General features: G+C 41.0%; 2 protein-coding genes across 2 annotated transcripts in view; both read left to right on the top strand.

Moving 5' to 3' along the window:
* pskh1 (protein serine kinase H1) overlaps positions 1-9,032 on the top strand; it is a 35,355-nt gene extending 26,323 nt beyond the window's left edge. The window contains exons 2-3 of the mRNA XM_008285855.1: positions 2,495-3,418; positions 7,922-9,032. Of these exons, the coding sequence (XP_008284077.1) occupies positions 2,495-3,418; positions 7,922-8,239 (1,242 nt within the window). The 3' untranslated portion in view covers positions 8,240-9,032. The remainder of the gene's footprint in view (positions 1-2,494; positions 3,419-7,921) is intronic.
* A 6,237-nt stretch (positions 9,033-15,269) lies between these two features.
* The window catches only part of mbtps1 (membrane-bound transcription factor peptidase, site 1), a 41,665-nt gene continuing 30,608 nt past the window's right edge, over positions 15,270-26,326 (top strand). Inside the window, exons 1-3 of the mRNA XM_008285844.1 lie at positions 15,270-15,416; positions 21,902-22,439; positions 25,581-25,844. Coding sequence (XP_008284066.1) covers positions 22,217-22,439; positions 25,581-25,844 — 487 coding nt within the window. The 5' untranslated portion in view covers positions 15,270-15,416; positions 21,902-22,216. The remainder of the gene's footprint in view (positions 15,417-21,901; positions 22,440-25,580; positions 25,845-26,326) is intronic.

Raw genomic sequence — 26,326 nt, 5'->3', positions numbered from 1 at the left:
AAAACAGTTTTCCTGGAACACGTTACAACATCAAGCTGCTGTTTTCAGATTTAAACGCTCCTGAGTCTGTTTCTGTAAAGTCTTTTTAGGCACATTTTGAAGTGTCGCATTAGAAAAAGTTTATAGGAACGGCAAAATTTGCAAACAACATCTCAATTTCACAAAAAAAACTTTATTTAAAAAAACAAGATAGTTGTCATGTTTCTTCCTCCTCTTCTATTGCTGCCATCGTCTGTTTAATTTTGGAAATGACAGCTTTAAAACACAAAACAAAAACACTGTTTTCCTGGAACACGTTACAACATCAAGCTGCTGTTTTCAGATTTATACGCTCCTGAATCTGTTTCTGTAAAGTCTTTTTAGGCACGACTTTAAGTGTCGCATTAGAAAAAGTTCATGGGAATGACAAAATTTGTGGAAAAAAACCCCCCTCAATTTCACAAAAAACTTTATTTAAAAAAAACAAAGTAGTTGTCGTGTTTCTTCCTCCTCTTCTGTTTCTGCCATCGTCTGTTTTGTTTCAGCCATGACAGCTTTAAAAAACAAAACAACAACACTTTTCCTGGAACACGTTACAACATCAGGCTGCTGTTTTCAGATTTATACACTCCTGAGTCGGTTTCTGTGAAGTCTTTTTAGGCACAATTCAAAGTGTCGCATTAGAAAAAGTTCATAGGAACGACAAAATTTTCAAAAAAAATTTCTCAATTTCACAAAAAACTTTATTAAAAAAAACCAAAACAAAATAGTTGTCATGTTTCTTCCTCCTCTGTTGCTGCCATCGTCTGTTTTGTTTCAGACATGACAGCTTTTTCAGAAAAACACAGTTTTCCTGGAACACGTTACAACATCAAGCTGCTGTTTTCAGATTTAAACACTCCTGAATCTGTATCTGTAAAGTCTTTTTAATGCACAATTTGAAGTACCGCATTAGAAAAAGTTCATAGGAATGACAAAATTTGTAAAACCTTCCTAGATTTCACAACAACACTTTGAGGCGGTTTTTGAGTTCAACAAACCTCTTTGTCGTCTGTTTTCCTTGCTCAGCGCTAAGCTGCTGTTTTCAGGTTCATACACTCCCAAGTCTGCTTTGAATATGTTTAGTTTTCAGGTGAGAAAATTGGCCTTGAGGTGTGGACCAAGGAGGACGGAGCGTTTGTGATTATCAGTGTAGCTGCTGACTGGTGGCACAACAGCTTGTATTTCACTTCAAACAATGAAAACTGTCAAATCATCCATAAGAGTATTTTTAGGCTTCAAGTTCCCACATTTTACACACTTTACTGCAGGAGCTGTGGTTCTGTTGTGTATTTTTATGCATATTTTGAAGCATAGCATTAGAAAAAGTTCATGAAAATGATTTTTATTTCATAAATAAGTTGATGCATCTACTGTCAGATCAACTCAGGAATAAGGAACGTTTAGCTCACATGACTCATCACGACTTTCCCGAATGAAAACAATGCAAGAAGACTTCTGTCCGTTTTCCTCTGGATTGACGAAGCTTTGTTTAGGTTTTTCTTCTTCTTTGAAGTTTTTTAGCTGGTGGTAAACGACTGTCTTCTTCTGCTCTGTTTAGACAGTCATGCATAATGTAGGCGATACGCAACCTCCCGACAAACTACGCAGCTCAGTTTAATGGAACCAGGACTAATTTGCATTTTATTTAATTTGTACATTTTTTTGACATTGCAAAAGTTTGCTTCAAATCTGCCTAATAATTATATAAAAATGGTCTCCACTTGTATTAAAGTTTATACAAAGATAAAAATAACTAACTATGGACACTGTATTCATTCAGTCGGAGGTTGTTCTTCTGACTAGTTCAGTCAGTAAATATCACGAAAACAATGAAAAATAGCACCTGCTGCTATCAAGAGTTTCAGGAACATCTTGTCTTTTCTTATCCAACCTGCAGCGATATAGAAAGAGAAAAGCAGCTGTCCACTAATTAATTATCTGCAACTCTTGTTAATAATTGATTAATCTGTTTGAGTAATTTTTGGGGGGAGAAAAAATTCCAATTCTCTGATTCCAGCTTCTTAAATGTTAATATTATCTGTTTTTTTTTCCTTCTCTGTGACAGTAAACTGAATATTGTTTTGGTTGTGGGCAAAACAAAAACATTTAAGGGCACTTAAACGAACTAATTATTAATTAGCTGCAGCTCTGGTCTTCTTTGCTGTGAGACAGAATGTATTTGTGTGTTCTAGTGTGTTTACCGCACACATCTCAGTAGGTCGAAATTGGCATTTTTCACTGTTTTCTAAACGAACAGGTAATTGAAAATATGTTCAACAGGTTATTAATTCATGAATAGCTGTTTATCTGTGACACACATGCACACCAGGCTTCAATAAGGACCCAGTCGAGACACTCACCTGCTTAAAAACATCTATTAAATGGTTATTTCTTGTGTTTCTCCAGGTTTAGTTGATCTGTTCCTGTGTGTATTTTGCCTCTGTGATGAACTGTGAACTCCTGTGTTTTTCAGGTTGACCCTCCCCAACCTCCTCAGACAGATATCTATAAGCACTTCATACGAGGGGATGGCACTGGAAGCAAGATGGGCGTGGCCGGCGGAGGTGCGGGCGACAAGGCCGACTCCACCTCCCCGTATCAAGCCCAGGCGCAAGCTGCCACTCCCACCGCTTCAGCCCCGCCCCCCAAGGACCCGTCCGAACTGTCGGACCCGCAGCGGAAGAAGGTGGCCAAATACCGAGCCAAGTTCGACCCCCGGGTCACAGCCAAGTACGACATCAAGGCTCTGATAGGTCGCGGGAGTTTCAGCCGGGTGGTTCGCGTGGAGCACAAGAGCACGCGGCAGCCGTACGCCATCAAGATGATCGAGACCCGATACCGGGAGGGCAGGGAGGTGTGCGAGTCGGAGCTGTGCGTCCTGCGTCGGGTTCGTCACACCAATATAATCCAGCTGATGGAGGTGTTTGAGACGGCGGAGCGCGTCTACATGGTGATGGAGCTGGCCACCGGGGGGGAGCTCTTCGACCGCATCATCGCTCGCGGCTCCTTCACCGAGCGGGACGCCACCAGGGTCCTGCAGATGGTGCTGGACGGCGTCAAGTACCTCCACACTCTGGGGATCACGCACCGAGACCTGAAGCCGGAGAACCTGCTCTACTACCACCCAGGGGCCGACTCCAAGATCATCATCACCGACTTCGGCTTGGCCAGCAGCAGGAAGAAGGGCGACGAGTGCCTGATGAAGACCACCTGCGGCACGCCGGAGTACATCGCCCCCGAGATCCTGGTGAGGAAGCCCTACACCAACGCGGTGGACATGTGGGCGCTGGGGGTGATATCGTACATCCTGCTGAGCGGAACGATGCCCTTCGAGGACGACAACCGCATGAGGCTCTACCGGCAGATCCTCAAGGGGAAGTACAGCTTCTCCGGAGAGGTGAGGACCCAGATCTGCTGCTGCTCTCTTCTCTCTTTCCCCAGCAGACTTCACCCATATTTGGAATACATTCCTCACACTGCATGAGGCTTTGTCAACAGATTTCCAAGAAGTTGAGCTTTTTTTTTTTGTGAGGTGACACACATTTGTAGACAACCTTCGCTCTTTTGTCTTTTACCTTTTACTCTGCTCGCTCTTGTTTATTTGCCATCCCTCTAAGTGTCCACACAGTAATTTGTGCTCCATCTATGCCGAGTGGTCCGCTCGTTGATTTCGTAGCGTGGGACGCTAATGTAGCCGCTGAGCTTTTCAAAGAGGCCCTCGGTTAATGTTTGCCACACGTTTGGCCACTCCAGCGCAAATAATAGCTGAGTACTTTTGTAATATTTAATGAGAGGCAGTTGAGTCATCTGCATTTTCTGGGGATTTATCTAAATTTGAAGTTCTGTGTCTTGACAGGTAAGGTAAGGTCAGATCTGACACGGTGAATAATTGAATTGACTCACGGGGGAGCCAGTATTTCATCTGAAGTCTGCAAATATTGAAGCGGAGCTGCTGGATGAATATGCCGCATGTCCAGCGAGTCGTCCTTGGAATTATATTTTCATTGGAATTGACTGCTCGGCCTCCTTAGGATGATGCAGTGGGTGCTGAGTAGAGTTTCAGAGCTTCAGTGTAACATCAAGACAGCAAGTTTAAAAAAAAAAACAAAACAATACCTGATGAGAGCCACAACAGAGCCATCTTTATTCTCTGTCAACTTGAGCACAGAGGAACGCCCAAAAATGTCTTTAACCTTCTGAACCTCGAGTAGTTTTTGATCGTTTTTGGCTTCTGTTATGTTTTACTCACTGTGGGTTCATTTTTTACTGCAATATAAAGTTGAAAATCTCTGTGGAAACACTACAGCCACGGCCAGAAGTACAGAGAACTCAAAATGTCTTCTGTGCAGTGTGACACAGTTTTTATTATTCATTTATAAAAAAAAAAACAATTTTTTAAATGGATGAAGAGATTTTTTTTCTCCATACAAGGGTCTAGGGTGGACAATCCTGGTCCTGGAGGGCCACAGTCCTGCATGTTTTAGACGTTCCCCTCTTCCAACACACCTGATTCAAATGATCAGGATGGTTATCAGGCTTCTGCAGAGCTTGATGATGAGCTGATCATCTGAATCAGGTGTGTTGGAAGAGGGGAACATCTAAAACATGCAGGATTGTGGCCCTCCAGGACCAGGATTGCCCACCCCTGGTCTACATACTTTAGATACTTAACTATGTACATTTTTAGTTTGTGTCCACCCTTGTCTCTTATCTGCTCTGTGAAAACACAGCCTGCACTTCAGCTGAAAAGTCCCTCAATTTCTGTCACACCGCTGTTGGTCACAGCTGAGTCACTAATGGCCTCTCGGTTGCACCAAGCACATGTAGGTGATTGTGATGAAGTATCATGATTTTAAGCCAAGAGTTGGATAATATTTGTCATCGAAAACCAAAAGTCACACATGAAAAGTTGGAAAGTTTAACATCCAACAATTCTTTCTGATAAATGGTGTTATTGTGGAGATAATAGCTGCATTGTTGGGCCACTTAGAGGCTCCAGAAACAAGCTGTAAAGTAGAGCAATGACATTTTTTTTAAATCTGTGAAGTTTGCAAGCATTTGTCTTTACAAATCCAAAACACACAGTAACATTTATTTATTGTTTTGTGTGTTTTTGGACAGGTACACTGCAGTTTTTTGCTGTGTTTTTTGTGACACTCTATTGTTGTTTAATTTTTTTTTAATTTTGTGAAATTACAGATGACCAGTAAAAAAAAAAAAAGTATAAATTTACATATTAACTGTAAAAAAAAATTTAAAAAGGAGAAAAACAGGCCAAAACTGTAAGTATTGTCCACATCAAAAGTCTTTTAACAAACAGTAATTTTTATTTTTTACAATTTTTTTTTTAACAATTTTTAAAAATTGTATTTAAATTATCTAGAAATAGTGTTATCCAGATATTTGCAGCTGTTTGCAAGAAAAAAGTATGGATTATATCTATTTTTTTTAATATTACCTACTGAAATCACAGACAAAAGTATTAATTCACATGTGAGCTGCAGATTTTACAGAGTAGTTTGTTCTTCTACAGTGCGTGACTGTAAAAATACACAGTATTATTGTATTTAAATCAGCTAGAAGTATAACTATTGTACAGATGTTTGCAGTAACATCACAGTTTTTGAACATTACAATATGCCATTGTTTTTTAAAGCTGTTTTGTGGCCCCTACATTTTCCTTTCCTTTTTTTACAGTGTAGTATGCGCTGCTAAAAACAGCCGTCTGCGGTTTGCAAAACCAGCGCTATGTGAATAAATCACCTCACACATGCTCATTACAGCCATTGTTATTGCAGCAGTATTGATTATGGTTGCTGTAGAGCCGTGGTGAGTTTACTTGTAAATAATTTATGTTCACATGCAGCATTTTGCTCATCCAAACGTGTTTATTCTTACAAGCCTGCATTTCAGTTTTCAACACTATTGTTCGCTGGAGCGTCGTGCACCTCGCAACCTTTTTCCCTCTCTGCCTTTATTGGGTGTTTCTTGGCACGCCTCATACGAGCGTAGAGCCCAAATCTCAAGTGGCTCGTGAGGGGAAATTCGTACTAAACACTGTGCAACTTTGAAAGAAAGCAGCTCGATTGGGGTTAGTGGGACTGCTGAACCCTGAAGTGAATTTTTAAGTTTCGTTAAGTGGGAATAGTTGAGATCTGTTGTCACGTACATGCGGGCTCGTAAGTCGTGGCTGGAGGGAGCTGCGGTGGAGCAGGCCTGAACAACGCGCTCCCCTTGGGGACACGGGTCTTTACAGCTGTGATAAATAACGCTCACATTTACAGCTGCGGTCCACCAAGTAATCACAGCCCAGACATTGTTGTAGGTGGAGGAGAAATGTATGTCGGACGGGTTATATATGTGTCATGTATCTTTAGCCAACACTGGTGATTTACCTGCTCCGTGGAGGGAGCTGGGCCGGTCGTAGCTGAAAACACAGCTGGTTGCCAAGCAGGACATCATGTACAAACTGTGTGTGTAGAAAGGCATGCAGCATCGATTTTCCCAATTCCTGCTTCGTTAGGGGGGGTAGAGCCGGACTCGCTACCAGTCGCTCTGCCTAAATAGAGTCCATGCCTCAGCAGTTACCCAGAACATTTGCTTCAAAGGACATTTTGTTTTACATCTTTTGGGAACATGACATTCTGTTCAAGCAAAATGTTTGGAGAGAATCAAGCCGTGGCAAATCGGGGTTCAGAAACCGCAGCCGTTGTTGATTGTGACCATATCAAAAGATCAGAAAGACCCCCGCTGAGTCAAATAAGCCGACAGCTTAACACGATAGAAATGACCAAACTTCTTGTGGGTTCACACCTCATTGCTGTCCTGGTCTGCTTCTTAGCTTCACGCTTCTGCTGCCATCTTGTGTCCAAACAAACCTTTTCACATTCGTATCTTCTCTGACTCGAGACAAAAGAAAAAGCTACAGTTAGCAGAATTAACATGAGTCTTCATGGACATTGTTAAGTTGACATGAGAAATTGTGTAAAAATGTTCAACCCCCAGCAGGTTTTGGGGGATTTTTTCTCTGCAATATGAAGTCCTGCTCCTCTATGGAAACAAAACAACCATGACTAGAAGTAGAGAGAACTCAAAACTGTCTTTAATGACATAATTATAATGAGTTAAATCATAAATAAATGGAAAAAAAAGGTTTTTTTTTTTTATTATTTCTTTTAAAAACTGGAAAAACCTGGAATCAACATGTACAACATTTTCCCTGCAGGTGTTCCTAATACTGAGTAAACGGTGACTCAACATACTGTAGATGTTTTACTGCTGACAGGGCGGCTGTGAGTCAGGTGGTGGAGCGGTTGTCCTCTGATTGGTTGACCAAAAAACAACATGCTTTTCAAACCTGATGGCAGGTTTTGGGGTTCAGAAAGCTAAAGCATGTCTGATGGGAAACTCTGATCTGTATGTTTGATTTAAAATTTCATGAAAAATACATAATTTACAGTATGCAGATTCTGTAAGAAACTAAAAATTCTGCAGATTTTGGTGCAACCACAATGCAATCGGTAATTCTGCTGCAACCAACAGACAGAAGACAACAACTCAGGGACTTTTCAGTTGAACTGTGTTCATACAGAGAAGACAGGAACAATGAACACTTGTAGAAATGTTGCACGTGTTCATTCCAGGTTTTTAAATTTTTATAAAACCTTTTTTTTTCATTATTTTGTGATTTATGGCACCATAACTTTGTTTTCCTGCACCAAAGACATTTTCGACTGCTCTCTGCTTCTAGTCATGGTTGTTCTGTTCCCATAGAGGTGCAGGACTTTATATTGCAGTGGAAAGTAAACTAACTGTGAGACACCAACTACCTGCTAACTGACTATTTACACTGATGTTCTTGTGCATCCACTTTGTTAACGACGCTCTTCCGTCTCTGCAGCCGTGGCCCAGCGTGTCCAACCTGGCCAAAGACTTCGTGGAGCGCATCCTGACGGTGGACCCCAGCGAGCGCCTGACGGCCGGCCAGGCCCTCAAGCACCCCTGGATCGTCAGCATGGCGGCCTCCTCGTCCATGAAGAACCTCCAGCGCTGTATCTCCCAGAACCTCCTGAAGCGGGCGTCCTCGCGCTGTCACAGCACCAAGTCGGCCCAGTCGACGCGCTCCAGCCGCTCCACCAAGTCCAACAAGGCTCGGCGGGTGCGCGAGAAGGAGCTGCGCGAGCTGAACCGCCGCTATCAGCAGCAGTACAACGGCTGAAACGGGCACCGGCAGCCGGCGGACCTTGTTTTGTTTTTGGAAGAAACGGCGCGACGAGTTCTTACGATGACTGCCACCGTTCTACGTTGCTGCCAGTGTTGGAGGCCAAGATGTGGCTTGTTGCTTTGAAAACCAAGACAGTTCACGGCTGCAGAGGTAGAGAGTTGAAAAGCGACTGCTGCCCCAAAAAAAAGACAATGAAGTCATTGCACTCGAACGGCAGCGCGTCTCCGGATGAGAACAAGTGTTGTTGTGCTACGTCATCTCCATCCACTCCTTCACCGTTTGTTTTCAGCAGGATGGTTCCTTCCACTCCTTTTCCTTGTGTTCTTTCAATCCCTGTGTCGCTACGTATTTATTTATTATTGTCGATGATTAGTCTCCATTCAAACGGTCACTGGATAATGACCTTCCACAAGATCTGTTGAACAGAGTTCTGGATACTGACATTTCTACGAAGAAGGAGATTCTTTAGAGGAGCGGGAACCAAAACTCCCGTCGCCTCGTTTCTGATTTCTGAAGAAAAAAAAAAAATTGCTGTGAATTTCTTGTTGTACTAAATGTACAGACCTTGTCTTAAGATGTGGGTAATCATATCACACTGCAACGTAATCACACCTTTGAAGGCCAAAATGAAGGCGTTTCGTTTGTTTGTTTGTTTGTTTTAGTCGATTCTAAGCTTATCTATTCTTGCCGTTATTTCTCCGTTGATATTTTACAACTGCTCTGAAAAGATTGTGAATCTGTTTTGTGTCAGTGTTTAACCTTAAATATGTTTTAATAGGTCACACAACCCCACTCCTGGTGATGGTACTTTCCTTAGAAGGACCAGCTGTGAGCCTGTCCCCTTCGTTTCTCTTCATAATAATAATAATTTATGGCCTTTAGTTTTGTTGTAACAGTGGCACATGTTCTCAGAGCATCAGCTACAGATGGTGGCTGCTGTGGGTTGCACCAGCTCTTTGTACATTCAGATTTTAGAAATCTATGTCAAATTAATTCAGGAAACTACAGGTGAACAGCATAAAAGATAATCTAATATCACCGTGAAACGTCCCCAGTTGTCGACTCGGTTTAGGACAATTATTAGGGTCCAAGCACCCAAAAGGGAAGACCCTATTGGAATTTTTATTATTATTCTTGTTTATGACAATGAGAAACATACTCACACAGGCACAAAACTTGGCACACACATCAGACCCGGCGAAAAGTTTTCAAATTAGGGGGAAATGCACACCTCAATAGAGAAATGGCTCAACAGCGCCCCCTAGAAAATTACGGGAAAAAAAAGGGTTTCAGAGCCACGGAATTCGACACACACATGTAACATGCCGAGACACACAAAAAAAGTCTCAAGAACACATACCCGAAACTCAACAGGAAGTCGGCCATTTTGAAAAAAAAGATTTTTTTTTGGCCATTTTCAAAATCTGTCTCCTCCTAGGGGGTAAGTCGTACACACCTGAAATTTGGCCCGCACAAACTACAGGAGGTGGTGATTAAACGTTAGTAAAACGGTCTGCAATAGTCTGACGGCGTGGAAATGGCGGCCAAAGCAATTTCGATCAGTGGCCATTTTGCCCATTTTGGCTGTGTTTCTGGCATTCAGCCGTCGGAAGGCCGTTTCAACTACACCTACCTATGTGTAGCAGGTTTTCGCAACTCTTATATTTAAATATGCAAATGCACTAACTTCATGTTCTGCAATTACTTCCAGAACAGAATCTGAATTATGAAGCAAGGTTCAAAGATCTTGTTTCACTTTTCAACACAGAAACTTTCCCTTTTTCTAACTGAAAATGCTACAGACAGGCATCAAAAGTCAATTTTCGCTCTGTTTTTAGGCATAAAATGCTCCATAAATCAGACTGTGAATGATTTATAAACGAACCCCTGTGTGCAAACCTTTAGAATAACTGTAGATTGTAATAAAAGTGGAAAGTTTGGTGTATGTAAGTGCAGATAGAGTGGAGATTTGTGGCTCAGAGTAGAAGAAAAAAGCGATTTTTGAGAAAACAATCCTTCAGTATAAGGTACGTATTTGAAATCTATAGATATAAAGAGGGACCGTACAGTGAAATAAACAGTTAAATGTGAGTTTTAGACATTTTCTTTCCCACTAGTCTGAAAGACGACTCGCTATGGAAGCAAAATATCAGAAATTCTCCAAACGTTTTGTGTTATTCAAAGTAGTTATTACGAAATATCTACACAAATTTGCTAATTAAGTGGCCCGTTTACACTAAGGGGGTAAAATAGTAAAGTTGACATATGGCTAAACAAAATGTTCAAAATGATGCAGGCTGGGAAAGTTTTAAATGATGTTTTCAAAAATGCTAATGCTAATTACAGTAAACTAAGCAATCCAGTAGCATTAGCAGAGTTAGCATCCATTCAGAACTTCATTAATATTACTCAACACTAATTCCTTTATAATACCAACATATCCTTTGCTACCTTAAAACATATTTTTGGAAATTATGCCACATGTTGTGATGCTACCATTACTTTCCAAGGAGTCCAAAGACTAGCTGAGCCATTTTTAGCTCTGAGAAGTTTCTAGTTTGAAACTAAAAATGCACATATTTGGTTCTAAATTTACAGAGCGTTGGTGCAACCCGGTCCTGAAGTCCTGCCATGTTTCTCAGCTAGCCTGTGTTCCACTAACATCTGCAACACTCTGGTTTTCTCATAAAAACTCCCTCATCAGAGGTGTTAGCATTTAGCAGTTCCCACCAGTCTTACTCACTGGTTTGCAAAGGAACTTAAAGGTAACTGCAAATTTTACTAGCTCACTTGACGGTTAGTATAAACTCATTTGGTTTAGAAAACGGGGTGAAAATCCGTCATACACGACATCAAAGCTGGCGGATCAGAGATTAGCTGAGCGATGAGAAGGCTGCGGACAGACGGGAGGTTTACTTGGGCTTTTAGCGGTTGCACAGTGCAGCAGCTTTGTGTTTGAACCAACCTAAACTGGTAAACAACATTTCAGAATGAAGGAAGCCACTGAAAACAACAGGAGCCTTTAAGAGGTGAATCAGAATAATTCACTTGATATGATTTCACAACATTCTGGTTCGCAGCTCTACAGTCGTATGCACAAGATTTTCTTTTTTTTTTTTTTCCACTTTGTAAGTAAGTGCACTTAAATCAGAAGAAATTCCACAGCCTCACTTAAGAAAGAGGCTGCTTCTTAACATTTCCATTGTCATTCCATTTCTTTGTTAATTTCTCAAATAATCGACTTGTTTTGTCTATAAAATGTCAGAAAATGTTTTTAAAAAGTTCAATCAGTGTTTCCTGGAGCCTAAAATCACCTTCATGACGTCTTGTTTACTGTCAGAGGAGGAAAGAAACCAGAAAGTATTGAATTTGACTTTTTTCCCCCCTAAAAATTACTCAAACTTAAATTTTCTGTCATAATAGTTGGTGAATAACAGGAAACAGCTAATTGATTAGTCGTAGCAGCTCTGTTAAAGACACTAGTTGATCAGGTTTGCAGTGTTAATGACAAAGAAACTTTAACATGCTTTTGTTCTACGTTCTCTCACGTCTGATATTTTAAATATTCTGGTCGTGTTGCACAGTTTAGAGCATTATTAATAAAAAGCTCTCAGATGAGGCTACACAAGTGGTACAGTGTGAAGTTTTATGAACAGATAATAATCCTCAACTGGCCAAAACAAAAACCTCACAAACATTCCAATATTTCCCAAAAGTAGTGCAAATTTTAAATATTCGCCACTAAAGTTGGGGGTTATTTGTCCTTTTTGCTATTTTCCTATCTGACAAAGCACTTCCTGTACAGACTTTAATTGGATTTTGTTGGTTTCTACGTGTTTGTTAAACTGTATTTTGTCCCTCCCAGAGCAGATCAGACGCTCCAGTGTCCTCTTTCTCTCTTTCCTCTTTCAGTGTTTTTGCTGTGATCCAAGCCCAGACTTAAAAAGTGTTGTTTGTGAACTTTTTAACGTGTACTGGAAACCTAATCGAGCCATGTCAGCTGACCTCAGTTTGAACTTTTCTTGTTCTCTTCCTGTGTTTTGGCCTTCACTTTTTTTCTGCTTTGTCGCCTTTTCTGATGCTTTCCGTTGTTTTGTTTTTTTTTTATCGTTTTTTCTTCGTCCTACTGCTGTTGTCCGTACTGATATCTCGCCTCCTGGGAGTCGATTGTAACGTGGAGCGAGGCTTTCATTAGAACCGGTACACTCAAATCTTCACTCTGTCTACCCAAAATGTGCCTTTTTTTTCACATCGAATGCACTCGGCAGCCTTTAAAGAGTGCATTTAAAACAATGTTAGTGTTCTTCACTGAGAAATCAGCTGTGGTCGTCTGAAAAAGACAGATTTTGGGTGAAGGATCTCGTCAAAGGTGTCGTACTTTCTGCAGCGTACAGTAGTTAGTTCATAGATGTTTTTGTTGTGTTGTGTTTGTGGAGAGCATAGCATTTTTGAACGTTTTGAGAATCACAAAGTAATCATTGGGACTCCGAGGAGCTGCCGCGGTCGAATTAGTCGGCACAATGAATAACCAAAATCCTTTTCTTTTTTTTTTTTGTTTGCAGAATGTCAGCACACGTGTAAAAGTGTTTTGGTGTTTTTATATATCTGTGTGATTTTTATATAAATGCTGTCGCTCCTAAATGAAGTAGCCAACTCAACACTGTTACCTGAAAACAGTCGTTTGTCGTCTCGTCTTGTTGTGTGTCGAAATGAATGATAACACTTTGATTTCTCTACCATTAACTTTTTTTTTTTAAATGTTTTTTTTTTAAACGGTGAGTTGTTTGTGCCAATAAAGCACTCGAACCTGAGTCTCTGCTCCAAGCTTTAGCCTCATTTACATGTCTGTATAATGGTGTTTATAGGAGTTAGATGAGAGAAATAAGACCATTACAGCATAGTAAAGTGTTTCTGTCCAGATGTACAGATGGAAAAGATTTACATTTATGTCCTTTTAAGGCAAGAAGGGATTATTTAAATAGAAAATACTTGGTGGAGACCAAAGCAGAGCTAAAAGGAGAGTGGGTTTGGACAGAGCCTAGAAATGAATTATAATGTCATTTATAGTTGCTGTTGTGTTGGCAAAGAGCTCTCTGATCAAATTTTTGACTATTTTTCCTCGGTGCTGAACGCAAACAGTGATTTCTGTTGTAAGAAATTACTTTTGGCACAAACAGGGAACACTGCCGACACAATAATGGCCTACATGTTTTCAGCCTATTAAGATTTCATTTACATGCTGCGGAGATAACGGACAGCGTATGGCGTTGCCTGTAATTGTTAAAATCTCCCGAGGAACAAGCACCGACAAGATTAATCGCAGTGAGAGCAGCTGAATATTAATGAAAAGAAACCAACTGTTCACAGGTCCTCGCTGCGTTTTACGTCAACGAAACCAACGTAAACAGTAGAAGATCTGTTTAAATGTCTAAATACTTCAGTTAGAGAGCATCTGTGCCACACTGAATATCATTATGAATTAATCCAAAATACATTCTGGTGGTGATCGCAGTCCTGATCTGAGTTTGTGTTTCACTTTATAATATGTGAAATACCTGAGACCTGCTAGAAGACTGTTCCAGTGAGGTTACGAGCTGCCACTCACAGATACTGGAACATTTTCCTCACTAAAACAAATCACCAAGTATAATATTTTTGACCTATTTGCCTAATTGGGTTACCATGATCTGCTTTTGCAACCTGTGTGAAAATATGATGACGTTTTAGGTCATATTTATGCAGAAATGTAGAAAATTCCAAAGGTTTCACTTTAGAATTCGTGGCCAGTCTGTCCAGCTGTTCTCATTTCAGTTTCTGCTCAAATATTGCCTGAAATTTTTATAGCATAAAATATGATTATTTAAATAGACGTTTGGGAACTTTTAGCTTGATATGTCAAATTGCCTTCAAGGAAAAAATAAAAATAAAAAAAAAAGCTTGTCGGTAGATTTTTTGGCACCTTGAAATTTTATTCCATGTTTATTATAATAATAATGAGAATAATAATAGTAATAACAATAATAATAATAATAACTTTATTCATATAGCAGCTTTAAGAACAGCATTCACAAGGTACTTTGACAGTAAAACATGCAATACAAAGACAATCAAGGAAGTGTTAAGACTTAAAAAAAAAAAATTAAGAAGAATTAAAACGAATTAAAAACATCACACCAAAAAACTAGGCAACTAAAAATTTAAAAAAAAATTAAAAATAAAAATAAAAACAAAACAAAACAGAACATGCTAAATAAAAAGGTGGATAGTGCATAAAAACAGGTAGTATTGAAGATTAAATTCAGTTATTTCTGATCATGCCATTGATTCAGAATCATTAAATAATGTCTGATTATGGGTGAGTTGAGATATGAAATTTAAAAAATTAGATTTGTCATGGAAAAAAGCCCCAACTTTGAGCTCACAATAACAATAAAACTAAAATGCAGAAGTCAGCTAGTGATATTTTCTGAACTATATGTAGCTGCGTGTCACAATAAAAAAAAATAAAAAAAAATAAATATTTGCTTACATATGAAAAAATAAGTTATTTTTGTTGAATTTTCATACCTGATTGAGCCCATGACTTCTGTAATACAGTATTTTAACTTTTATTTAACTTTTAATTTAGTTGTCTATCTATTTTTAGGGCTTGTGTGAAACTCTGGTAACGTTTTAAATCATATTTATGCAGAAATATAAAATATTCTCGCGGCTTCACACGCTGTTCTGCTGTTTTTCTGACGGTGAGCAGCGCCCCCTGCTGGCAGAAACGCAGCGCTGCCATGAGCGCAGCACTGGAGTGGGAGCTGGAGGCCCGCTGGGTTGCCAGGTTTGATAGAAAGCCTCACACTGAGATCCCCTGCGAAAGGAGAGAGGAAAGTATTCCCGGCGGTAGCGGGATTACATGAGAGATATTTAGCTCAAACGGTGTAGCAGTGTGGTCGTTTCTTTATCACTTTAACTCCTTTGCGGGGTTATTTCGTGGAGGGGAAGCTGATATAACCTGGCATCCCTCTGAACCCAGACGTCAGTGGTCTGCGGCTGTAGCGTGAGTTTGCTGCTAGCTTTTGTTCGAGCGACGTCCGAGTAGCCGCCGAGAAGCCACCGACACACCGATTAACGGAGATTTGACGACACAAACCGGCGTTTAAACGTGAATTCCGGCAGCTCGGTGAGTATATTTACACAGGAAAAACCCCCACAAACAAACCCCGCAGCAGCCGCCGTGAAACACTACCGAGCTAGCTAGCTAGCGATGTACATGTGATAAGTGTAATGCTGCTGGCTCTGAAAAACACATTAGCATGTCTGCTTGTTTACAAAACTCAATTTAACGTCAGCTTTTATGACGTTTTCCAAAAGGTAATTTATTATAACACAACCCTCTTCGCTTGTGTTTAGCTTCCAGCGTAGCATCTGCTAACGCTCGCTGTGTTTATGCTGGTAAAGTCACAGCTTTGTTTTGGTATTTGGCTTATTTAACCAGCTAATGTCGGTTTTTTAACTCTAAATATTGACTCCTTTGAGTAAATAATGTGTCACAGTAGAAATCGTTACACTCCTATTTAATGTAATTGTGCTCTGTGTGTGTGTTGTAATGGGACAGACAATACAGCTGTTATGTGCACTCTCTAATGTAAACTGCAGGCATTCAGGTGTGGGCTTCTGGTTTGCTCAAGGAGTCAACCGTGATCTCCACATAACACAGGGTCTGTTTCATTATTTGGGCTGCTATGTGTTCCTGCACCCACATGTGAGACAAGGTGGACGTATCAACAAAGCAGCTGCAGTTCACCTCCATCTGTTCAGTATTTCCCCTCCACCCCTGATTGAAGCCACATTGCACTGATTGACAACACTGCTGTGGAGCTCATCTGATGGAGGAGCTGCTAATCTTTGCCTGGAGCTGCTTTGATGTCATTTTTGTGACTTATATGGAGCTGCAGAACAAAACCTGACATTGTGATGTTTTGTTTTTGTGCGATATGAGAAAATACAGGAGTTTTCACCAGATGACTTGAATCAGTGCATTTGAAAGTGTTACTTGTTCTTTAATGGTCTTTAGGATTAGATGACTTTATGATCTAGCTTTGAGATTGCCAAACTTTGTGGTGCTCATTTAAGTGGTCGAACAAATTGCAAGACACCACTAGCAGAGTACCTGTATTTTGCTCATATTATCCTTTCTATAGCTGAAATATTTCCTTATTTGTGCAACCAAATCTTTGTTTTTCTCTGCCGTTACTTGCTCATTTTGCACGTGGATGTCCACAAAGTCTTTAAAAGAAAGTTTAAAAATTCAGTCTATATAAGAACCCTTCCATTGCAGCACATAGTGTTCTGTCTGACAGACTTTTTGTATTCAGATGCAGTTTTCTTTTTGTATTAAGCAGCATAAAAAGGTTAAATGTGACGATTGCACATGTGCACAACGCTGAAACCATAAACCGTGCAGCCCCTAACCTCCAGCATTCTGCCTGTCCTGTTATTTTCCTGAGCTCCACCATCTTTTTGCTGATTGATAACCCTGCTGTGGATCTCCTCTGATTGGGGTGGGGGGGTTCTCTCTACCTACTAATTATTTTCCCGGAGGTTTGATGTCATTTTTGTGGCTCGGTGTCATGTTGACACAAGTGGTCCCAGCCTGTCTTTTACAGCCCAGCCCTAACCAGCGGGACTATTTTTACAGCCCTGTGTCTAAACCAGTGGTAGTTTGAGCGCTGCATTGTCATCTCTCACAGGCGGAGATCCTGCCCCGAGCCGGAACTAGTGATTGATCCCCCCTCCTGTCAGGCTAGACCAGCCAGGGGCTTTTAATTACAGCGTCTGCACCCATATCTGAAGTATTTGTCTAGTGTATCATTAAGACTGAGCAGGGGGGGGGGAGGCATATGACCACACACGTACAATGAAAATAAGCCTGGGGAGAAGTTTGTGTAACTTCTGATTGATATAAAACTAATGTGTCCTTAATGTGCGCTTCCGTGTTTTCTGTACAACACAGAGGAAACTTACTCTGAGTTAATAATAATTTTAGTAGTATACCACTGGGGTAGCACACTGCCGTCCTTGTTCCTGAAAAAGCCACATTTACCACATTTTAGTCCGAGTGAAACAGATCACTCCCTGCACTTGGGATCTTTCCAAGTTTATGCATATTAAGAGTAACTTGATGCTCAGACTTCAGAGACGGAGAGCTTCACATGTTGGCTGTGATTTTTCCCAGAAGTCGCCGGCTTCTTGTGCAAAACTAAACATTGTCGCATGACTGGAACGGGATATTTTTTATTCTTTAACTTAAAAGGCTTCCTAGAATGTTGTATAAATAAACCTACCACTGTGATCTCTGTAGGAGATAAGGGAAAACCTAATGACTGCATCCTTTGGAAGTTTCTGAGCGTCACATTTTTACTCACCGTGATCTCAGTTTTCACTGTGATGTAAAGTCCTGCACTGCTATGGAAACAGCATAACCATGGCTACAAGGACAGAGAACCGAAAACATGTCTTTTGTGCGGTTTTATAAAGTTATAATGCCATAAATAGTAAGAAAAAGGAAAAGACAGGATGTGAATTTCTTTGACTATTCGTGCTAAAATTGAAAAAACTTGGAATCACCATGTACAACATAATTCCGAGTGCATTCAGGTGTTATTAATGCTAAAAAAGTGGTGACTCTACGTTCTAGAAGTGTTTCACGGCTTCACTTTTAATTTGTTTGTCTCCTGTTTACTTTATGCAGCCTGAAGTTTAGCCAAGTTCTGCTAAAGAGGCCCAGAAGTTTTGTTGTGTTGCTCTCTGTGAAGTCACTGATGGCTTTTCGCTGCTCTGAGGAGTGAAGAATTTTTAGTTTTTTACAGAAGCGCTTTATCTTTTGCATCTTTTTAAATAAGACATGAAAAAAAAAAAACATTACGATGCCATATCATGATGTTAAGCTTTGATTTAGTGAAATTTTAACGGCACATTACACACGGTTGAGTCGAGGACTGTGATAAATGGTGTAATTTTGTAGATTTCTTTCTTCTTCTTTTTTTTTCTTTTAAGCCCAGCTTAGAGGTTCAGAGGGTTCAGCTAAACTCGAGCGCTTTGATGAACAAAAGCAGCTATCTTCACCACAAGTACACCGTGTCGTTGAACATAATTCAAACTTGTTTACAGACTGCTGAGTCCTGTAAATCTACTTCTGTTTATTTTTGCTTCTTTTCTACATAGCAATCCAGCCAACGACAATAGCACGTTTGCTTTCAGGCAGCTGACAAACACTTTGACAATAATGGTTGGGGTGTTTGACGTGTTTTCGTCCAATAAAGGGAGTGTTTGATTTTTTTTTTTAGTGACAGCCTGACAATAGAGTCATGCCTGCTTGGATAAAATAGACTGTAGCTGCATGTGCTGCACACGCATGTGCTGCTGGCTGCGTAGCTGCACGCTCCCATCTGGAACATGTCGCACACGTGCAGCAGTCAAGACAGCAGCTGGTCCAGCGCACACGGCAGTCATTAAGTGGGTTATGTGAAGCCTTATCGATAGCATGAATCCTCCAGATGACGGTGGTTGGGCTTTTAATGGATCAGTAAAATGACACATCTCTGGTATTACTGTGTCCATCTAAAGGCTGCGCAGGAAGTCGAGTTGTGTAACCTGCTCCGGACCCTCGGCACAAAGCAGAGCGTGGTCAATCAGTGTGTGTGTGTGTTGTCGGTAGCTGTGTGTCTGTGGGTGTGTATTTCATTACTGGGTTGTCCGAGCCTCGGGGCCAGAAGGAAACGATCCCGTACCTGCCCAGAATTCCTCTTTTGATGCAGCCCCGGAGGAGGCTGAGGGGAGTCATATATCACGCAGTTTCAGGTCAGTCAAGCTGTTTCTGGTTTCTGGTGAGTCTGCGGCATGTGTACGTTGCGTGCCTTCTCGGTAAGCAGGTGTATGATGGGATGCATTGCAGCTTAACACTTTCTAATGAGGCTTTTGTAGTTTTAAAGCAGCTTACAGGCTGTCAGCTCCGCGTTGAGTTCTTGTATAACTCAGCCAACCGTGTCATCCATGCAGGTGAGATAAAGTTTTTATCTCGGCGTACGTGCTCTATCTAGCAACAAGGCTGCTTCCCCGAGGGCAGCAAACGCTCTTCATGAGTGGCTAAATGAGGAAGGAGTGGTTATTACCACAGCGTTCATCTCTGTGCACCCAACGCCTCCCTTCCTTCCCCCCCTGACACAGCAGAGGAAACACTCTGTTCTCTACAGGACGGGACAGAAATGGAAACAAAAGCCTATGTAATGCTGTTTTCCTAAACCTAGGTGGGTGTGTAGGGTGAGAAAATAAACTCATTTGTTATTTTGTGCCGCAGATGGTTTGTCAGTTAGCAGCAAATGTGGAAAAACACCTGAATGGCTTTCTTTGAGTTCACACAGAGCGAAGCGAGCGACCCGAGGCCAAGGAGCAGCTGAATAGATTAAACCTGACTGACGTACATATTATCTGCATTGCATATGTGTTGGCAGATATGCAAAAAGATATTGCAGTGCAATAAAGTGCAGCAGTAAGTGTTTTTATTGCCTGTGTTTTTTTTATGTATATCCGCCTTATTCTTAACCCAACGCTACCTTTGCATGAGTTCTTCATGGTTTATTCATTTGCACTGAAGCGGCGTCTGCAGGATGTGCTACAGGTGTCCTCACGGTTCTAGAGGGGTTTTTTCATAGGAGCACAACCTTGTACATGTTAAACTTAATAATAGGACCATTCCTCTTCCTCTAGGAGGGGATGGGAGGATGATAAAGTGGCCTTGAATAATATATTTAGCCACCTTATTGATTCTGTTGCTTCCGACCGTCGGCGGCGGTGAACAATCTCAAGCTCTGGGGCTTGGCGTTATTTCAGCAGCAATAATGTTGGCCCTGTTTTTTTTTTTTTATTATTATTAAAAGAGGCGAAATAGAACCTTGTCTTGGTTTAATGCAGTCCGCGGCCACTTCTCCAGGTAGCCCTTCTGAGTAGAAAGAGTCGAGGTTTCCTGTTAAAGGGTAAAAATCTGAAAACAAAAAAATGAAGATTCGTGTTCAGAATAAATGGAAGTTGTGCCAGAACAAGGTGGAGATTAAAGCCCGGCTGATTATTGAGTTTTCTTTGGACCAATGCTCTTTTTAGAGTGTAAAAAAATTCCATTATTGATACGTCAGCAGGTTTTCTTTACAGTATTCTTCACTAACAGTAGGTTCTCTGCTACATGTGCTGCATGCAGAGCTGAGAGTGTTGTGAACAATGGATTCAGACAAACTATGTGATGAAACCAATAACTCACAATGTCTTTATGTTCTGTTTAAAAAAATCAAGACAGGAGAGAGAGTCTAATGGCACATGTCCATATGTGAATTGACCATACCTACTTATATATGTCTTTATGTCTAGCTTTATTGTGCTTTTGTAATTCTTCTTTTGTCTGATTTGTATCGAGCTGCTGTAAAGGGATCAATAGAGTTTAGTTTATCTTATCCAGCTCAACACATACACCAATATCACTTTATATTATTGGCTGATTGTTTGGTGTGACTGATACACTGGTCAGGCTCTAGTGGCTATTTTTCTTCCATCAGTTTTATATTAAGATTATATAACATACATCCATCCATCATCTACACACCGCTTAATCCTCACTAGGGTCATGGGGGGCTGGAGTCTATCCCAGCTGACTCAGGGTGAAGGCAGGGGACACCCTGGACAGGTCACTAGTCTATCACAGGGCTACATTTAGAGACAGACAACCAAGCACACTCACATTCACACCTACGGACAATTTAGAATCACCAATTAACCTCAGCATGTTTTTGGACTGTGTGGGAGGAAGCCGGAGAACCCGGAGAGAACCCACGCTGCACGGGGAGAACATGGAGACTCCACACAGAAAGATCCCGGTGCCCCCACCGGGACGCGAACCGGCGACCTTCTTGCTGCGAGGCAACAGTACTGATTTTATAACATTCAGGAGAAAAAATATCCTTATTATCCTTTTACAGGATGAAAATCAAACACACTTTTGTTCAGTTGTTACGGCTAACCAGCTTCATCGTCTTGTATTTGCTGCTTGTGGCCCCACGTTCATTTATTTTTGCTTTTTATGGGTTTTATTGCCATTTATTGACTATAATAATATAAATGTATCACGCATCTATAAGAAATCCTGCCCCAGATATCTGTTTAGAACTTTTCTGTAAGATTCATTCATGTTTTTTTTATGTAAAGTACAACACAGCAGATGATTATGATGGACTGTAATTACATCTTAATGTAGTTTTTTTTTTTGTTTTTTTTGGTGTTCTGGCCTCAGAACAGTGTCGCTCTGTTCTATTCTGGAGCTTGGATTTCTGCCATCAGACGCAGATTGTTTTGCAGCCACAGCTGTGAAACTAATGGACTCTTAATTCCGCATTTCAGAGCGTGTGTTCGCGGAATCAATTCTCAATTAATCTCGACTGATGGAATTAATGTCGGTGGGCGTAATGGCAAGTTTTTAAATTGTTCAGCGCCGGTACGAGTTGTTCCCTCCGAGTGCTCTCTGCTTGTTATATATCGTATTGGCGTTACGGGCTTGTAGCTCTGTTTGAATGTCAACGAGCTTAGTTGTGACTATTCATTTTGGTTGTTTTTTTCCCCTCACAGATAAACACAGAAAGGATCGCAGAGGACAACCAGCATCTTTCTCCATCGCTGCTCCCGACATCCGCCCTGCTTTCATCCCAGTCGCCTTCCTCCGCTAGTTATCGACATGGCGGCTTTGCTCCTACTCTGGCAGTCCTGCTGAACCGCCGCCCTGGACTACCACCATGGAGCGAAAACGCAGAAAGAAATTAATCTAGCTGCTCGGGCCCTTTGCAGTATGGACTCATTTTTAGAGCTGTGGACCTGAAACGCTCTGTTGACCCTGAACCAGGCGCTAGCTGCCGGCCTCGCAGAAGGGCCTCCAGGGTCGAAGTGATGGCTCGCACACTACTAAACATGCTCCTGGTGTCTGCGTGGGCGTCCGTGCTTCTGGTGCTGCTGGGGGGCTTCCTGCCGCTGGTGGGGACGGAGCCGGAGGGCGGAGCCAAATCTGGCTCAGACCACGCCCCCGACTCGGAGCCCCTCCCCTCGCCGCCTGGCTCCAACTGCTCCCAGTTAACCCTCAAACTGGAGTTCTCCTCCAAGGTGGTGGAACACGGTAAGAAGCTGGTCGCACTGGTGGATGTGGTCTTTAAAGAAAATCCGGTGTTTCCAGGGGAATTTCTTAATTTTGTTTAATTGGGAGTGTGTTTAAAAGAAACAAAACAATTGTCGGAGAAATGCGGAGTATCAAATCTGATAATCAGACCGGCAGGTAATCCATTGATCACCATTTCACAGACACACAAAATGACTTTTTAAAACTTATTATAGCGCCTTACAATGATAATACCTTTAGTACGTGCATATTTCTGTGTTTGTATACAGTAGGTAGATAAGGTACTAGTATGATTTTTTTATTTTTATTTTTTAACAATTTGCTACATAAATGAACTAATCTTAGTAACAAATATTATCTGTGTACCCAGAGTCCATTAAAAACACATCTTTGAGTTGCACTGGGTGACACTTATCTTTACTTGCACAACATATTTTTCATCATGAACAAACTCCAGTGCAACAGTGTGGCTCAGGGATTTGTTTTTAAAAGGAGGAATAAGCTAAATTAGCTTTAAGATGCAGTAACTGGGATCAAGTTATCTAGCTTTATTTTTTTATTTTTTTTAATGGTATTTGTTTAAGAAAAAATATGGAAAATAAAAAAAGTCACCCCTTAATTTTGATGCCAGCGAATATCAAGTTGGTATGTCCTAGTTAAAGGAAATAATCTTTTTTTTATTGCTGATCAAGACGTATATTAGAAGATTATTATCACTGTCTGGGAAGTGATTACACATCTATAAATGTCTTTATCGTATGTCTTATTATCTTTATGGTGCAATCGTTACACGTGTTAAACAAACCAGACATAGCGACCTAATTAGTGAGAGTTAAAAGCGCTGGCAGGGCGATTGTTTGCTACCTTTGGACACAGTCTAGCTATATGCTGACCTAGTTCCAGTTTTTATGCTAAGCTAAGCTAACCAGTCGCTAGAGGTGGCTCCTCATACAGGATAGAAACATGAAGATGATATTCACCCTGCTCGTGGCAAGAAAAGGGAATAAACCTGCTGCTCAGAGTGTCAAAATAACCGTGGTGCGAATGCAAGTTTTCAAAATTGAAGGAGGAGAAATTGCTGACGTTACAGTTCAAAAGTCCGTTCAAAGTCTTAGAAATGTAAGCAGTAGAAAAAAATCTAAGATAAACATGAGCAGAAATTTGTGTTAAAAATGAGAACATAAGTAGAAAAGTATAAGCTATCTAGTGCAATTATTTTTGGTTTATTTTTTTTAAAAGAATAAAAAGGATTTTGATGAAATGTCGGGATTTAAAGCTGATTCATTTGGTTAATTTTCCCAACTCGACCATCACGGTTGAGAAGAACCGAGTTTCTGGCTCTAATTGGTAGAATTTGTATGATTTTTGTTTGTTTTTTTAAAAGATAGCATGCCTGTCAACCCCTTAGGTGGGTTTTGGGGTGCAGAGGGTTAAATAAAGTTTGATTTAGCAATAAAAATGAACAGTTTAGGGAGTCTCTAATTGGCAAAGTTTCCCAGTAATTCTCTGTCATTGCCAACACAGAGGCTACTGGGGCAAAGCTACGTGAGCACAGAAAGCAGGAGTTAGTCCACCGTCACAAACTGGGTTTGATGTGAGCATATGACAACACACTCCAGTGTCAGTTACGTTAAATCATCGCTGCACCTGTGTCGTTACTCTGAACAGTTTAGAGTCTAACGCTCCCCGTGCAGGTATTGTATTCTGCACAACTTGATATTCAGGCTCCGTCGGCTCGTATTAATATGGCTCAGATTCCTCACTAATACAGGAATTAGCAAACTGACTTGTTTGTCCAGTTTGGGAAACAAACAGATGGTTTTGTTGTTGTTTTCAATTAATCATCTATATCAGAAATCTGATTACATACATAAAACACCTGATTCCACTTCATTCATAATAGCAGACAATGACCAGAGATTTCTCACAGTGTCATGCTTTATTGATTATTGTATATTTTTGTTTTGTTTGTGTGTTCAGGCAGCAGAATGAACTTTCACTGGATCTGTTGACGTGTTGCTCACATGAATACACATTGACTGTGTCTGAAATCAGCCACGACACACTATGTAGCGTGTTCACCGTCGTGTACTGCTGTCTGAATGTTAAGTTAGTGTTGTTACACCTTATGTAGTGCACGCAAACTGTCCTACAATGCACCGCTAAAATTATGTACAGCCAGTGGTCTGTAACGGAGGAATATGTACCATCATGCATTGCGTCAAAGGAGAACGGCAGACGGATAAGAGAGAAAATCGGTTGCATTTCCACAGATTTCTGACAATATTTTATAGTGTTAAGGTGTATTTTTTATAGTGTAAAGACATTTTTTTTACAGTGTGAAGATATTTTGTTGTATTAAGATGGATTTTTTTAAAAGTGTAAAGACATATTTTAATGTTAACACATATTTTTAAGTGTGAAGATATATTTTATAATGTTGCACCATATTTTTTTATAGTGTAAAGACATATTTCATAGTGTTAGGATGTCTTTTTTTATAGTGTAAAGACATATCGTGTTAAGATGTTGGGGTTTTTTAGTGTAAAGATGTATATTTTAGTGTGAAGACATTTTATAGTGTTGCAACATATTTTTTAGCACATAAAGATGGATTTCATAATGTTAAGACCTACTTTATAGTACTAAGATGTAATTTTTTATAGCATTAAGACGTATTTTACAGACTTCAGATGTGTTTTTTTTTTTTTGGATTACATCTCGTGTATGTGTGTAGCTCATCAAAATGACAACACACGAGTTACGGCGCAAAAATAACACAATTAAAAATAATAATTCATATTGATGTGTTCAGTGGAAGTAGAGTGATGCATCACAACACAAAGAAAAAATGACTTTTATGTATTAACTTTCAAAAATACACTCAGTATAATGAGTCGATCAATAAAATGCCGCTACTGCAGCCGACATCCATCTGATGGGTTTTAACTGAGCAGCAGCACTGATGTAATTAATAGAGAATAAACTAGAAAAATGTAGAAAGTGTTGGTTTTGCCGAGAAGCTCCATATATCATATAGTTATATGGTGGTCCCTAGATAGGCAGTAGGGATTTCAGACACAGACATTGTTTATTTGCACTCTTTTTTTCTAAAGCGCTGTCCCCTCTCTGTCTTTCCAGAGTACATCGTAGCGTTTACAGGGTATTTCTCAGCCAAAGCCCGCAGCCTGTACATCAGCAGCGCCCTGCGGAGTGCCAACGACGGCGCCCTGGAGTGGCACATCGTTCCCAGAGAGAACCCGGCCTCCGACTTTCCCAGCGACTTCGAGCTGCTCCACATCCGCCAAGCTTCGCGCCGCAGCCTGCTGACCTTAGAGGACCACCCTTACATCAAGAGGGTGACGCCGCAGCGCAAAGTGTTCCGCTCGCTCAAATACATTCCCTGTGAGTCCCCGACAATGCGCTTGTTATCGTGGCGGGAATAAGGATCGCAGTGTTTCCCCGGCGTTGGCACGTCGGCCCAAGAAATATAGAAGACACAGAGAAGCTGCGCCGCTCACAGAATGTCTCTTTGTTTGCTCGGTCAGAGGAGGCATTTTCTCTCCCCGCTGTGATTGTGGCGTACAAGAGGATTGTATATCTTAACGTGAAGCGCAGGCCAACTTTTGGGGGTGTTGATGCAGGCCGGGGTGAGGCGGTGTCGGGGGGAGGGAGGGGAGGACAGAGGACGTCTCTGTGCTTGCTCACCCTGGGAGGGGAGTAGGTGAGTCAGTGTGGTGAGGTTCGGCTGGATGAGGAGGGGGCACACCCTGGGCCTGGCGCTGGATGAAAGACCACAGTGTGCATCTACGCATGCAGTATCAGTGTGGAGGCCGTGTGCAGCGAACGCAGCTTCACACACCATTATTTAACCTTTTTAACGAGCA

Source organism: Stegastes partitus, unplaced genomic scaffold (genome assembly GCF_000690725.1).
Source record: "Stegastes partitus isolate 25-593 unplaced genomic scaffold, Stegastes_partitus-1.0.2 Scaffold419, whole genome shotgun sequence".
Classification (NCBI taxonomy): domain Eukaryota; kingdom Metazoa; phylum Chordata; class Actinopteri; family Pomacentridae; genus Stegastes; species Stegastes partitus.
The sequence above is the reverse complement of the archived record's forward strand: the minus strand, read 5'-3'. Positions and strand labels throughout refer to the sequence as shown.